Consider the following 14,220-nt stretch of genomic DNA (forward strand, 5'->3'; position numbering starts at 1 on the left):
AAGTACGTAAAAGCGAAGACTTCGGGGATCTCGCCAGATGAGGAGGTGGAGTTATGGCCTAGTGCAATTGAGCTCTCATGCCGAGTCAGGATTCGTGGTTGTCGGTGTGTTTACTGACTGGAAGACCAATAAGGAGGATCGTCGTCGGTCATGCTAAGCACCGGGTTGTAGCGGCCTCGGCTCATCTACCGGGTTGTGGTCCAACCCGCATCGTTGAGCAATGCACGAAATGCATACCATTTCGGACCAGTGACATGAATTGTTAGGGAAGTTGTATCTTTGATGTAGAGGTCCAGTCCCCGAGATGACCTTGCTGGAAGTTGTCGAGTCCTCAGCGGCATACGTTTTGCTGCGTTAGGGATATTGAGTACTCTCACACTTCACTCAAAAAGATGTCGGCGATGAGTTTTCCGACATTTTCAACCATCAATTTCCGACGCGAACCCATCTCAAACCTTAGCATCGTTCTGCACATTGCCAGCAGGAAGCCCAGCCTTGAGACGTTGCCCAAAGGAGGTAGCCGGGACGCAGAGTCAAGGTGCTTAAACCTGGCAGTTAGAAGAATTTGTCGAACCCGTGGCCATGCAACCTGCCTATGCGTGCCAAGTGCTTGTAAGTAAAAGTGTCGGTAACAGCTTTCCGACGCTTGGGGATTTAAACGCCGGGCAAAGCCAAACGACCCAGAATAAGTAGCGTCACAGGTTTGTTGTGAGCATTCGTCATAGTACTACTTAAGTCTCACGGTATGATGGTGGTGCAACGGTCTATTCCCGCTTGGGCCTCAGGGCCTTGACAAGTATGTAGTCCCAAGATTGACCGCAAGACGCTTCCCACAAAATTGTCTTCTCCAGAACACGAGCTCAAAGTTTCCACGTCTCGAGTCTCTCACGTGGTGTAGTCTGGCCCCAGCTTCCCCGGTGAGACAAAGTCCAACCTCATCCAATCGAGGTGTGGAACTGCTTCTCCGCTCCAGCTTCTCCAATTATCCCCGCACAGCGCTATGCACGACCTGCACCAACCTCACTTTACCAAATAGACGGCAATCTCGCGGGCAGCCTGTTGATTGCAGCAAAACACTACCACAGATACTGGATTGAGTGTACGTCGTCACGTGAACAGCACATCGAAGCCCATGGCCAACCCCTTGCTGTGAGCTCGGCAAAGCGAATTCTCCAAGGTCAGTTTCGTGGGGAGTCCGGAAGGGCAACGTGGCTATCTACTCAGACGGACTGGACCTAGTCCAACAACTCTTGACTATATGTATCGGTAGAACTAACTAGCTCGCTGCAGCATCCTTCGCGCACCACCTCGAGATGCTAGACTTGCTATACAAGTAAGCTGTTATTAATGTTCATGGAAAAGGAATCCCTTGTCCACTAGCTTCAGAGTTTCCCGCCGGTTTCCCACATCATTAGACGGCACACCCACATCGCTACTAAATAATGGCCCCGACTCTTTCCATAGCCTCCACACCAACTCAGGCAAGACGTTCGGCCGAGTTGGTGATTCGCTCTCATGCCAGTCTTCACTTGGACCTGGACGTTGACAGTTTGAACACAGAGGGGATCGGATCCAGGTACTCGGGTCGTCATGGCACATTACCAAGCCCACCATTTATTGCACAGACGGAGGTACAGCCGAGGCACCTCCCAGAATGGAATAATCTGACAGTCATCCACCGGAATACGCTACCACCTAGAAGTCATTTCTTCGTCTACGATTCAGAAGACAATGCATTGAAAGCCAATCCAGCCAACGCGAGAAGTGTACTTCTATCGGGTCTATGGGGCTTCCATTTTGCTAGTAGCCCTTTCCGTGGCCCTACCAACTTCTATGAGCCTGGTTTCGATAATGCTGAATGGCCCCTTGTCAAAGTCCCCGGCATGTGGTTAGTATTCCACCGTTTCCCTCCTAGTCTGCTTTGCCCTGCGCAGCGGCAAGACCAAGCCTCGGCAAGCCATATATTTTACATCTGCTACCATGAAACTCGATTGTAACTAAAGCACACTGCATAGGCAATGCCAGGGATTTGGGAAAGGTCCTCAGTACACAAACGTGAACTACCCATTTCCAGTAAATCCTCCGAATGTTCCCTACGACGACAATGAGTGTGGTCGATATGTAAACAAATTCGCTGTACCTGATCACCTCAAAGACGGAGCTCAGTGGCGATTGAGGTTTGAGGGTGTCGATGCTGCCTTCACTGTCTGGTTGAACGGGGAGAATGTCGGCTATTCTCAAGGTTCAAGGAATCCAAGCGAGTTTGATGTGACGAAATACCTCGACCTTGACTCGGAGGAGAACTACCTTGCTGTTGAAGTCTATCAAAGGTGTGACGGTAGTTATATTGAGGATCAAGTAAATTTCCGAGTACACTAGTCCACTCATGGCAGCTGACAGTTCTTAACAGGACCAATGGTGGCTCAGTGGCATCTTTAGAGATGTGTGGCTTCACTCGTTCCCATCTACCCGGATCGAAGATTTTCACATTCAACCCTTGCTCGATGATAAATGTCAACATGCGTCGCTAATCGTCGACGTTGATCTTAATCGGGCAGATATTGACATCAGAGCAAAGCTGATAGATGAAGAAGGGAATGTGATCTTTGACGAATTGTCCAAATCGAATTCCAGATCTGTCAAATTCAAACGACAGATTGAGTCGCCACACAAGTGGACTGCTGAGACACCCTACCTATACACCCTCACTCTTTCAGCGGGCGGCTTTCATGTATCCCACAAAGTTGGCTTCCGTAGAGCCGAGCTCATTGACGGTGTGTTCTGTGTTAATGGAAGTCCCGTGAAGCTACGTGGAGTGAACCGGCACGAGCATCATCCGTAAGTGCATAAGAGCAAAGTAAAGCGCCTGGCTAACATCAGCAAACAGTGATTCGGGAAGAGCCGTTCCTTACAGCTTTCTCAAAGAAGATCTTCTTCAGATGAAGTTTTTCAACATCAATGCCGTACGAACCTCACATTATATCAACGACACCCGGCTGTATGATATAGCAAATGAAATCGGACTTTGGGTTTTAGACGAGGCAGACCTTGAATGCCACGGGTTTGGCGAAGTGGGAGCGGATCCGGCGAGCTTCGCTTCTGACAACCCTGACTGGGAAGAAGCCTACGTAGATCGAGCCAGGCAGATGGTCATGAGGGACAAGAACCATCCATGCATCGTCCTGTGGTCATTAGGCAATGAATCCTTTTATGGCAGGAATCACCAAGCCATGTATGACGAGATCAAGCGGATTGACCCAACTCGATTAATACACTATGAGGGGGACCAGGATGCTAAAACAGCAGACATCTTCAGTCGTATGTACACATCCGTGGATGACATGGTAAAATACGCTCAAGAAGATGACTGGAAGAAGCCTTTCGTTATGTGCGAGTTCGCTCATGCAATGGGTAACGGACCTGGTGCTGTCAAGGAGTACATCGAAGCATTCTACAAATATCCTCGGCTGATGGGAGGGTTCGTATGGGAGTGGGCTAATCATGTGAGTGAGACTACACAATTCGATCATCCTGGAACTAACTTGATCTCAGGGCCTAAAAGCCAAGACTGAAGATGGTCAAGAGTACATGGCCTATGGTGGAGACTTTGGCGATGATCCAAATGACTACAACTTCGTTATGGATGGGCTTTGTTTCGCAAGCCATGGCCCTGGCCCAGGATTATGGGAGTATGGAAAAGCCATAGAACCTGTCCAAGTCCTCGGGCATCGCAACTTTGAAGTTGAGATCATTAACCGTCACGACTTCCTGACGCTGGATGACATTGATTGCTTTGCTGGGGTTGTTATGGACAGAGAAGAAATTTCGGGCCGCAGAGTAACGATCCCAAAAGGGATCAAGCCCCATACGAAAGCCAAGATTGTAATTCCAGACTTACCGCGGGCTTATGCTGGAGAAGCATGGCTTCAACTCGACTTTGTTTTGGCAAAACGGACGAAATGGGCATGGCCAGGCCACATCATCGGCACCAGTCAAATATCCCTTAGCCAGCCCAATTCTATTGCGCTTCTAAAGACACTCACAGATCCAGCCTTGCCAGGAATGAAACGAAACGATGAGTCGATTCATGTCAGACTCACGAACGGCACCATTTTCGGTTTCAGCACCGTAGACGGTAACCTGTTTTCACTGTCACATCTCCGCCGCCCGGACCACAATCTTATCACGGAACCAATCACACTCGACTTCTACCGAGCATTGACGGATAACGACCGACCTGGCCACGGCGTGGAATGGGTCGAACGCCGCCTTCATCAAACGCGCAATCACTACAGCAAAGTGACCACGGAAGAAAGCAACGGGGTTCTCAAAATCATAGTAGAGGGTCGGGTAGCTCCGCCCGTTCTCGCCTGGAGTGTCAAAACTGTGACCACGTACACTGTTACGGCTGAGTACTGTAGCGTGCACATCAAAGCTAAACCGCAAGGTCTTCTGCTTCCGAGCACCTTCGCCCGTTTTGGTCTTACCCTAGGTCTAAAAGACTTGAGAATAGTAGAATGGTTTGGTCGCGGACCAGGCGAATCGTATCGCGATAAGAAGTGGTCACAACACATGAACACTCATGGAGCTACTGTCGATGGTATGTTCACGAACTATGAATTCCCACAGGACTGCGGCAACCGGACGGATGTACGCTGGGTTGAGTTCCGTCAGGACTGGGGCGCAGGTGAGCACGGAAGATTGTTGAGGGCGCGCTTTGGAGATCATGATGGGGCGAGCTTTAGTGCCATGCACTACACGGCCAAAGACCTTGACGAGGCTAAACATCCCCACGAGCTCAAGAAGAAGAAGAGAGAAGATACCATTGTTAAGTTGGATTGGTATCATCACGGCTTGGGTACAGGGAGCTGTGGACCGGCCACCCTACCGCAGTACCAGTTGAAGACCGATCAAGATTTTGACGTCGAGTTGTTACTGGACTAAGTTGTTGTCTCGCCTCCAAGAAATACGGAAGGCGAAGGCGATGCTGACGTAGAGATAGAGAAAGCGGTGTTGAGTTTTGGCAGAGCGGCTTCGCGATTTGTGTGTCATCTATTTGAGGTCTGATGTGATGGAGCATTGATAAGATCACCACCCTTTCAGGAAGCTGTATGAATCTCAATAATCTAGTCCGCTGTTACCATTTTGTATGCCTACTACTGGGCGACTTGGTCGAGTGGTTGAGCTAGTTGCGTTCACTCTTGCTTTCTCTGCTTGATATCCTACTTGAAAAACGTCACCGTTCCCTTGGGTGTGTTGTTGTACGATAAGTGGGTTTTGTTCCTCTTTCTCTTTTCTGTTTTTCTCTCCTTCTTTCTCTTATCGTTCTCTGCTATTGTCAAGTCTTTGATACTGGGTTGTGTGGGTATATCTATTTTGTGAATTATTGCAGGGAATTATTGTCAAGCGTTCGGACTATGTTTCTGTTGTTCAGTACTGGTCTGTAGATATAAAAAAGATTAGTTTGCATATGTTAATAAAAAGCGGTATGTGGTAGCAATTCATATTCAGAGTGACGCACAAGTCAAAGAGTGCATTGTATTATGAGTAGCTACAGCGTCGAAAATTGGATACCTTCACTACAACCGGTTGTAACTTTAGAGTAAATGGAGATTTGTCCTTTCAACAGGTTTATTACTTCTTTCCCTAAGCAAGTGTCTTCTTGGCGAATTCACCATAGCGTTGACAATGATTGAAAGAAATCATGAAATTAGAGATACGCTGGCCTATCAAGTTTGGACTTACGAATGCTTGAGTTCGTACAACTTGATGAACTTGGGTATCGACAGCTTGCGCAAATTTGTGTGTAGTAGCTGAGACATTTATCAGTATAATTACTGTCGAAGCAACTCCCTTACCTGATTGCTCTGGAACAGCTAATTTGTCCTTCATGTCGCTCTGAGGCTTTGGCTGAAGCTGACGTGCGAAGCAATTTGAAGTGCAAAGGCCAACGATGGCAGTGGTGCGCAAACCCCAGTATCACCTCTTCTCCCTACATACGAGAGACCGCAGCAAGAGCCCCGCAAACATCACCGAGAGACATCGAACCCATCGGCTGGCACTCTCACCCCACCGATTCTGTATCAACATCGCATCGAGTGGACCACGAAAAAGGAGTTGTCCATAATCTCGGGCCGCATGATACACTGCAGACTTGCGGGGTCTCCCAGCCCTCGCGATGTCACCATGACAAGGATGCAGTCATGCGTTGGTGATCCTCATCGTCTAGCCCCGCCCCCCAGCCTGCTTGCCTGCCGACGTTGACAGCGGCGACGGCGGCGTCACGAGAAAGGGTTTTCGGGGCCCTTGTTCAATGTTGAGTGACGAGAGTCTCAGGAAGAGGGGTAGCTTTGATACCAACTGCATTTGCAGTACTTTGCCCGAAGTCTATCCTCGCATGTGGACCCTTTTAAGCGGGTTAGCCGACGAATATGATCCTCGCCTGTGAGACGACGAGGTAAAACTACATGAGAATGGATGATGATCCTTTCGAAACATGGCGAAGCTCATTGACAAATGCAGGTCAAGGTGTAGAGCGGCTCGGGGATAAAATCATAAATATGGTTGGCGGCGTTTAAATCATGACGCTGTGCAGTGTGGAGCAAGCACATTTTTGACAGATCTTCATGGATGTTTCCAACCAGATTACCAAGTAGGTATGAAGGACACGTTATTTTCATGAGTCTTCCGACACTGTGGTTGTTAGAACTAAGTTCGGATGATTATGAAACTGGACCACGAGATAAGGTTAACAGCCTCCGATCTATACTACCTAATATTACCGAGGTCTATCTACAGGAAAGCGTAGAAGTGTGGAACCTTGGCCAACATAGACATCTCATGCCATGAGGTATTAACCCCGCTACAGTCAAGAGCTTGCAAGCGACCCGCGAAGGATTTGTCAAACATGCGCATGTATTAGAGGCTGGCAGACTGCGCCGTCTATGTATGATCATACTCCTCCCCTCTCTGTCCCACCCCCACCAAGGCCGCATACACAAACGTCTCATATGTGGTGGGAGGTCAGAGCGCTTGAAGGCCGGGTACAGTACGCTGCCCAACTCTATTGCGATGATGAAATTCTAGTTGGGTTGTACATTTCAGCTGATGTCCCGAGGCTCAAGCGCAGTTTGACAGCAATGAGTAGCCTTCTCCCGGACTCGAATGGGAATAGTTTCGAGATCACTGGTCAAAGCGCTGAAGGTTTTCGACTCTGGGTTTCCAATCGTGTACAAGCAACGCAGCACACCAGACGAGTAGTGTAATGTGACGTACCACTTGCATCTTCATCGAATCTTGAATGTCTGTGCCTCGAATTGACGATGGGATGTCGGTTCTCATTGCCGTCTCCACATACGCTATGTGATGGTTTTTGACTACTGTGATGTTTGCTCGGGTCTAGGTGCTAACCCTAATAGGCGTCCTATCCTGGGTTGCTCATCGAATTTCCAAGTGCAACTTGGGGCCTAGACAAGGGAGCAAGACCTGGCCAAGAGATCACCGGGAAGACAGGAGTACGATTCAAACCTTAGAAGTTGCGTTCTTAAAGCTTGCGGAAGATGCGGAATTGGGACATAATCGGTGGTTATAGTCCGCCTACTATTGGCCATCGAGTCATTCCTGTGCTACCAAAGTACTGTTATCATTGATGAGCAGTATGAAAAACACAACACGATGAGTCGGGATACCATTTTGTCAATCAAGGTAACCGATTGAAGTGGCTCAGTCGATCGAACTATTAGATACGATTGATTGCCCTGGACTTGATCTACAGCTGGGTTTGGTATGATCGAGATACCATTCGTTGATCCTGAAGCTATTGAGAGCATAGTTCGCTTAAAGTACCTACGAGCTGGGCTACTTCAAATCCACTTTACGTACTACCCCGCGAATGCGCTACACCGAAGGCAGCGCATCGAAATGACCACCGACATTACAGCCCTGAACGTGTGAGTGTAAGATCCATCGAAGACCCTGGAGAATGCCTCAGTGGAACCACCACCTTTCTTAGGGGTGTTCTTGCGAAAAACTCCATGTCGAAGATCACAAATCAGCCTTGGGCAAGATCGTAACCTGAAAGAGACTATCAGAGTTGTGAGGCTCAAATAGCCTTCAACCATCATAGGTTCATAAGCTCCGATCCTGTGCTACGGGAACCACGAAAGCGGCCTCCTGTCGCCGAGAATCGATCCTTGATCAATAACTCCGCGAGACTGGAACCGACTTCTAACCACGAATCACGAAATATGTCGACAACCAATATCGGAGGCTTGTTTTGCACACCACCTCAATTGCCACTGATGTTGGCTTTTTCGGGGGCTGATGTTGAACTAGCCAGGCCCCTGGCTTTAATACATCGTGCAAATAAACACAATAGTAACGCATCGAATGTAATCTCAGTTCATGCCGCCTACCGAGATTGAACAGAACGAGTCATACCTCAATATTGTGCGAGCCCTCTCCTCTGCCCTGCCGATTAACTAGAGGATGTTTTCAATCATACTTTACACGGACGCGAAGCTATCGGGAATCGTGGAAGTTAGCCTTGAGAACTATGGCGATAGTCTGCAAAAGTGTGTACCTTTTTTTTTTTCGTTTGACGAACTCCTTTTCAGTACGATCGGGGATTTATTCCAGACTACTACGCCACCAACTAGCATGCTTCAGTCATCAGGCCAGACAGACTAACCTAATGGACTTTCGTCAGCATCGAAGCCACGCCTTGTGATATCCGTCAGGTCAACCGGGGACTTTGGCAGACCGTAACACGATCGTATTGCATATTGCTTGAGTATTATTATTGTTAGGTGTTCCTACCTGCGTGATGCGTAACCCGGAGCTGGCACATGTCGCTGGCTGAGTTTACAGTGGATCGCCCGTCTTCGGCTAAGTCCAGCGTTTCACAGAAACATCTTCCGTTTGTTCCCCCAGACCTGAGACGTCCCACTTATGATGGACTGCGTTACCGAACGAACCTCACCGGAATTGTAATTATAGCTGAAAGATTCAGGCAGGTCAGTAATATGCAATTTTTCCTTCTCTGCATGACCGTGAAGTTCATTGTGCATTAAAACCGGCCATCTCGTGTCATGCTGTGGTGGATCTTGGGAGCAAATTGACCTGAAAATCATTTAGATCTGGTCTCCATTTCAATTCCCCAAGTACACCGCCGCCGCGATTCAGGCACGGCCGCTACCAGAATCTTGGAATCAGCCAGCGGAACTTACGAAGGCTAGAAAAACACTAGTATCACCCAAAATCGTAACCTGTCCAGTCCGTCGTACATTCTCATCCAGGATCAACCTCTTTTTCACGACGTCTGGGCTGCTCCACCGCGCATCCATATGTCTCTCACGTCACACGCGGCAAGCTTCCATGAGCCTAGCCAGGGGAATTGACCTGGCCGCTTGCATCATCCGACAGCCCGAAAAGGCAGCCCAGAGGAAGTTTGGAAGTTTTGGGGGTCCATGTTGCTCCCTGCAGTGGTGGCGCTGGCAACTCTCGGAAACGGGCTTGGCAGACTGACAAATCGTTAGCATAATAAAGTTTTCTTTCTTTTGAAGAGACATTCCATGCTCCTGCGAAGTTCTCGCCAACAACTGGAATTACTGTGGTATGTAGGCGAATCATGCAATGCACCTTGCCATTCAGTACCTGTTACTGCTCAATATAGCGTCCATCAGTACATTCAACGAGCTTTGTAAAAAAAATCAGACGTTTTGTCAGCGACTCAGACAAGGGCTCAACCATCACCATGAATGGCAATTGTCTTTCCTATCTGTGTTGTGAGATCTTCATGAGCAGTTGGCTTGCAGGGATGCTTTTTCAGGGGGCTCCAAGATCCCGGTCGATATCTGCAATGGGCCGGGCATACGACCACCCTACGTCTGCAGGTCAAATTGTAAAAGATTAAACTAGGTCGCTTCAAGGTGTGGAGTGCTGCTCGGCTTCAGACAGGCATCATGTTAATTAATTGGCTCGGGAAGTGCCAGTTCGTACCAAGACTTCTTGTTCGCGCAGCGCCATCGTCTCTGATCGCCCGAGTTTAATACTATTACTAGTAGCAAAGCCTCCGCGAAAACCGAATCCGCACGTGGGAACCTCGCAATCTCTTTTCTTTTCTTTCAAAAGTCCCAACTCCCCAGCGATTTGGAGCTTCTATGCAGAACTAGACCCCATAGCTGAGTGGATACCCTACGCAACTGCAAAAAGGAAAACTTACGGCCGTGCAACCTACATCTTCTTGTCATTCTCGTGTTGCATTTGACGTTGAACGCCTCTTAACGCTTCTGCATTGGGTCCTGCAGTGATATGAGAATTCGGATTGCCACCCTGGAAAGTTTAATGCCTCTGAGGATGTCGGTGGAAACTACATCAAATCTTTGACGACAAATTCCTGATCACCGCCAGCCGACTGATCCGGGACTGCTTGGTAACGTCTCAAAACTCAACGCGCAGAGCCCATAATCATCTCTAAGTACAACATTGGATAACTGTTACTCCACTACGAGAACGTCCAGGACACCTGAAGGACCAGTCGAGCCGTGCCCGGACTAGAATGTCTGAGCTGCCTTACGCCTACTGATAATGGTAAAATTTACTTTCCCGGTGCCGGGACGAAGATCGAAGCAAGCCGCGGAGCCGGCCGCATCCGCCATACCATTAACCAAGGCACAGAAGATTTTGGGAACTGGTGGCATCAATACTGGCTCTACAGCAGCAGTCAGAGGGGTAACACCCAAGCAGCCATGGGACGCTAGGTCAGGGATCAGTATATCAATATCTGAGAGCAGCGCCAGCCACACCGTTACCGAGACTGGTTTAGAGGTCCTTCATGAAGAGGGCGGCTTTACGAATGGTATGAATTATGGGGGTAGGGGCTGGGATACTGAGTCGGAGGTCCTTCCGCGTCATTTACAAGCCGGAAATGGACTGAGAACGCAGAGGTCAGCCGCTACTATAGGCAACGACTATAGAACCGACGCATCGAGTCTTCAGAGACGTCAGTCAAATGCATCAACCATCTACAGTCACTATGATCGGAGTAAAGTCCCATTGTCGATCTCACAGCAAACTTCCAACTCGGCCATGGCGAAAGGATTGCCAAACTCCAAAGCGAATGCGCTCCTTGATATGGACGGTTCAATTTCGGGGCCAACAGGGAAGAAAAAGAAGCCGTCGAGACTTGATCTATCAATGCTGAGGCCCCGGAACCGTAGGGAACGCGCTTCGCAGGCGGCTCCTGTTCTTGGCAATGATTATGTCACAAGATCTCCATCTTTTGTGTCATTGTCGTCCACTCAGATTACACCTGGAAGGAAGTTGAGAAAATCGCCATCAACAATCAGCACGGGTACATACGATAGTCCTTCGGGCCCCCATGATTCGACGACACTATCTCAACTGTATGACCATTACGAGGCGATGTCTTTCCGCTCTCAAAGCTCGCCAGCGGAGGAGAATATGGCTCGTCCGCGGTTTGACTCGGTATCAGAAGAGCCAGAGCCAACGCCAGCCCTTACAACATCATCAACGATTTCACAAGTGACGCCTCTTTCGAATCCCACAGCTCATGAATCTAGCCGTCGCACTGGTCACTCTAGGAAAGATTCAGTTGGCAGCCGGAACACGGTCACCACCGTCGGCAGTCCAAGCATTGCCCCGTCTTCATATCTGGCACCAGGAGGAGATTGTGCATCAAGCATATCGAGTCGAAATACTCGAGGTTCCAAAACATCCAAAAATTCGCGAAAAATGGACTCAGATCTACAACTGACCAGCGTGCTGTCATTGTCGGATTCTGATTCCGATGATGGAACAACATTCAGTGACTCGGTCGGTCCAAAATCATCCGTGTCCTCTCACTCGAACATCTCGCAAGACGATGCTAGCCTGTCAGGGGATGTTCGTAAACCAACAACCACGACACGATCTCCCGTGGTCCAAGAGCGAAGCTCTAGCAGGCAAAAGCACACTAGTTTCACACCTCTAAACGACTACCTGACTGTTCCAGCGGCAAGCACCAAGACCCACAGTACTCGCAAGCCGTCTGAAAGCACACTTCGCTCGTACGCATCTTCCACAAGCACGGCTACTGCGACGGCCCATTCTCAATCCCAGCCAGGCAAAGGGTCTCGACTATCCACGTCAAGCAAAGACAGCAAAGGCACTTCATCGTCTCACCACAGCCAGACGTCTCACAAGAAGCGCCAACAATCTAGGCCTATAGCCCAAGAAGCGAAGGCCGTCACCTTGAAGCCCTTAGCCTCAACCGCTGAGGCTCTTGATTCACTAAGGGAACTAACAGCCCAAGCTCAAGCCAAGGACCGTCGCACGCTCAGCTCTGAAGAACTGACGCCTCCTTTGTCACCTGCAAGTCTCGCCTCATACGGTCATGACTACGGTGGTGATGAGACTGGCGAGGCCCGCAATGCTAGACTCATGGCGGTCACGAAGCAGGAAGAGATGCTACTCGCTGCCTTGCGTCAAAAAAGAGCCATGATGAGGGAGAATATCATCGCTGAGATTGAAGGGGACAAGGCCAGTGTCACCAGTCGCCGGACGAGTACGAGCAGCGGGCGGTCAGGCAAGGCTGGCAGAGTAATGAGTAGTGCACCACAACTACCACCACTTCCGTCGAGAGATTCATCACTCGTCTCGAGCTTCAAGAGCATGACTGAGCGGAAAGATAGTGTGCGCAGAACTGACAACAACGTTCGATTCGCCGATGAGCCTCAATCGAACACCCACAACAATCCAATCGAGAAACGCTCCAGCTCGGCAATGAGCAATGCCACCATAAAGGGTAACTCGCATGGCCGAACAGAACGAGTGCTCATGTTCCTTGACCGGCCACTTGAAGACTTCCACGCGATCGACGTCGCGGAACCAAGCCCGGACCTGAGCGAGTTTATGGACTACGATCAGGACAGTGATGGCGAGATCCTCCCCGATAGACGAAGCACCAGACGGAGCTCTCGATTCAACAGCACATATGGCACATCGACACCAGCCAGCAGACGTGGCGGTGAGCGACCTAGAGCTGACTCGAACTTGCTCGGCGTCCGAGGATCATCTCTGCGCAGGCAGCTCGAAAAACTTCCGGAATCGTCCTACGAGAGCAACGAGGAGGAGGACTTTGACTTTGATGGCTTCTCTGATGTCATGTGCCCTCCTCTATCCGACGAGGACACTACTAATTTCGCCACCACAAGAACAAATACCCCAGTTCAGTACAAGCAGCACTCCAAGGGACACGTCAAGGGCAAGAACAGCGCTGTGCGCTTGAGCGCCGTTGGCAACTTTGGCTCTTTCATGCCCCCTGAGGTCGGACTTTGGGGCGACGACGGTTGAAGACCATGCAACTAATTAGGGGAAAGTGTCGGGCAACTGTATTACGAATGATGAAAACAATCATCGAACAAAATCTTTCCTTATGTAATGCATTATGCATTTTTTGGGCATCATGGACAACACAGCGACGGGCGCTATGGCGGGCGAGGAACATCCGCTTCGCGTCAAAAACAAACAATTCACGACAAACTACTAAATATTTCATATCAATCTAATACCGGGGAAACAGGGACGAGGGAAGCAGGCGGACGATCTTGGTTGGGATATACCCAGACTTACATGAACGGGGCATTGGATTGGAAGGCACGGGCATTTATTCGTAATTGGAAAACGATTGAATCCGTAGGGAACATCATTAGCGATCCGCTTAGGTATTATCAATCAAGACTGCTTTGGCAGATTTTATGGCATGATCTCTTGTTCCGCCGTCGGTGCAGGCTGAACAAGAACATAGTTGACGAACAGCTGGTATCAGCTGGGTATTACCAAATTCTTTATAGACCTCCGTAAAAGATATTTCTTGCAATGCTATAGGTCAGATGGCCGAGTGGTCTAAGGCGGTAGACTTAAGTTCTACTGACGCAAGTCGCGCGAGTTCGAACCTCGCTCTGATCAGCATACGTTTTGCTCGATCTGTGCAGACAGTTTAGAAAAATTGTTTTTTACTATTCTGCCGAGAATCCAATCTTAGGGCGGCATGATAGCGAGTTGGTGAATGGTTTGCAGGTGAATGCTATAGCCGACCTCCCTTTATTGAATGGCTGGCGAGGTATGACACTAGCAAGAAACGTTGTGTTAGTCTAATTCATATGTCACGTGAGTCAGGCACGGAACCTGACTGCGGACGGTTAAGAGCATGCCAAGTCT

General features: G+C 49.3%; 3 protein-coding genes and 1 non-coding gene across 4 annotated transcripts; 3 read left to right on the forward strand and 1 right to left on the reverse strand.

The window, feature by feature from the left end:
- Positions 1-1,442: 1,442 nt before the first annotated feature.
- BKA67DRAFT_524188 (glycosyl hydrolases family 2, TIM barrel domain-containing protein) lies at positions 1,443-4,944 on the forward strand (the record flags this gene model as incomplete). Its single annotated transcript, XM_046098549.1, has 5 exons — positions 1,443-1,888; positions 2,016-2,358; positions 2,411-2,838; positions 2,888-3,503; positions 3,553-4,944. The coding sequence occupies 5 exons, from the start codon at positions 1,443-1,445 to the stop codon at positions 4,942-4,944; spliced, it is 3,225 nt and encodes a 1,074-aa protein (XP_045954606.1).
- Positions 4,945-6,006: 1,062 nt separating this feature from the next.
- Positions 6,007-6,705, reverse strand: BKA67DRAFT_579487 (uncharacterized protein). The gene has a single exon (XM_046103772.1). The coding sequence runs from the start codon at positions 6,678-6,680 to the stop codon at positions 6,507-6,509; it is 174 nt and encodes a 57-aa protein (XP_045954607.1). The 5' UTR covers positions 6,681-6,705; the 3' UTR covers positions 6,007-6,506.
- A 3,882-nt stretch (positions 6,706-10,587) lies between these two features.
- BKA67DRAFT_539918 (uncharacterized protein) lies at positions 10,588-13,353 on the forward strand (the record flags this gene model as incomplete). Its single annotated transcript, XM_046100708.1, has 1 exon — positions 10,588-13,353. The coding sequence occupies one exon, from the start codon at positions 10,588-10,590 to the stop codon at positions 13,351-13,353; it is 2,766 nt and encodes a 921-aa protein (XP_045954608.1).
- Positions 13,354-13,886: 533 nt separating this feature from the next.
- On the forward strand, positions 13,887-13,968 carry BKA67DRAFT_t138. Its single transcript has one exon. It is a non-coding gene; the product is annotated as a tRNA-Leu (tRNA).
- Positions 13,969-14,220: the final 252 nt, after the last annotated feature.

Source organism: Truncatella angustata (genome assembly GCF_020726525.1).
Source record: "Truncatella angustata strain MPI-SDFR-AT-0073 chromosome Unknown BKA67scaffold_8, whole genome shotgun sequence".
Lineage (NCBI taxonomy): Eukaryota > Fungi > Ascomycota > Sordariomycetes > Amphisphaeriales > Sporocadaceae > Truncatella > Truncatella angustata.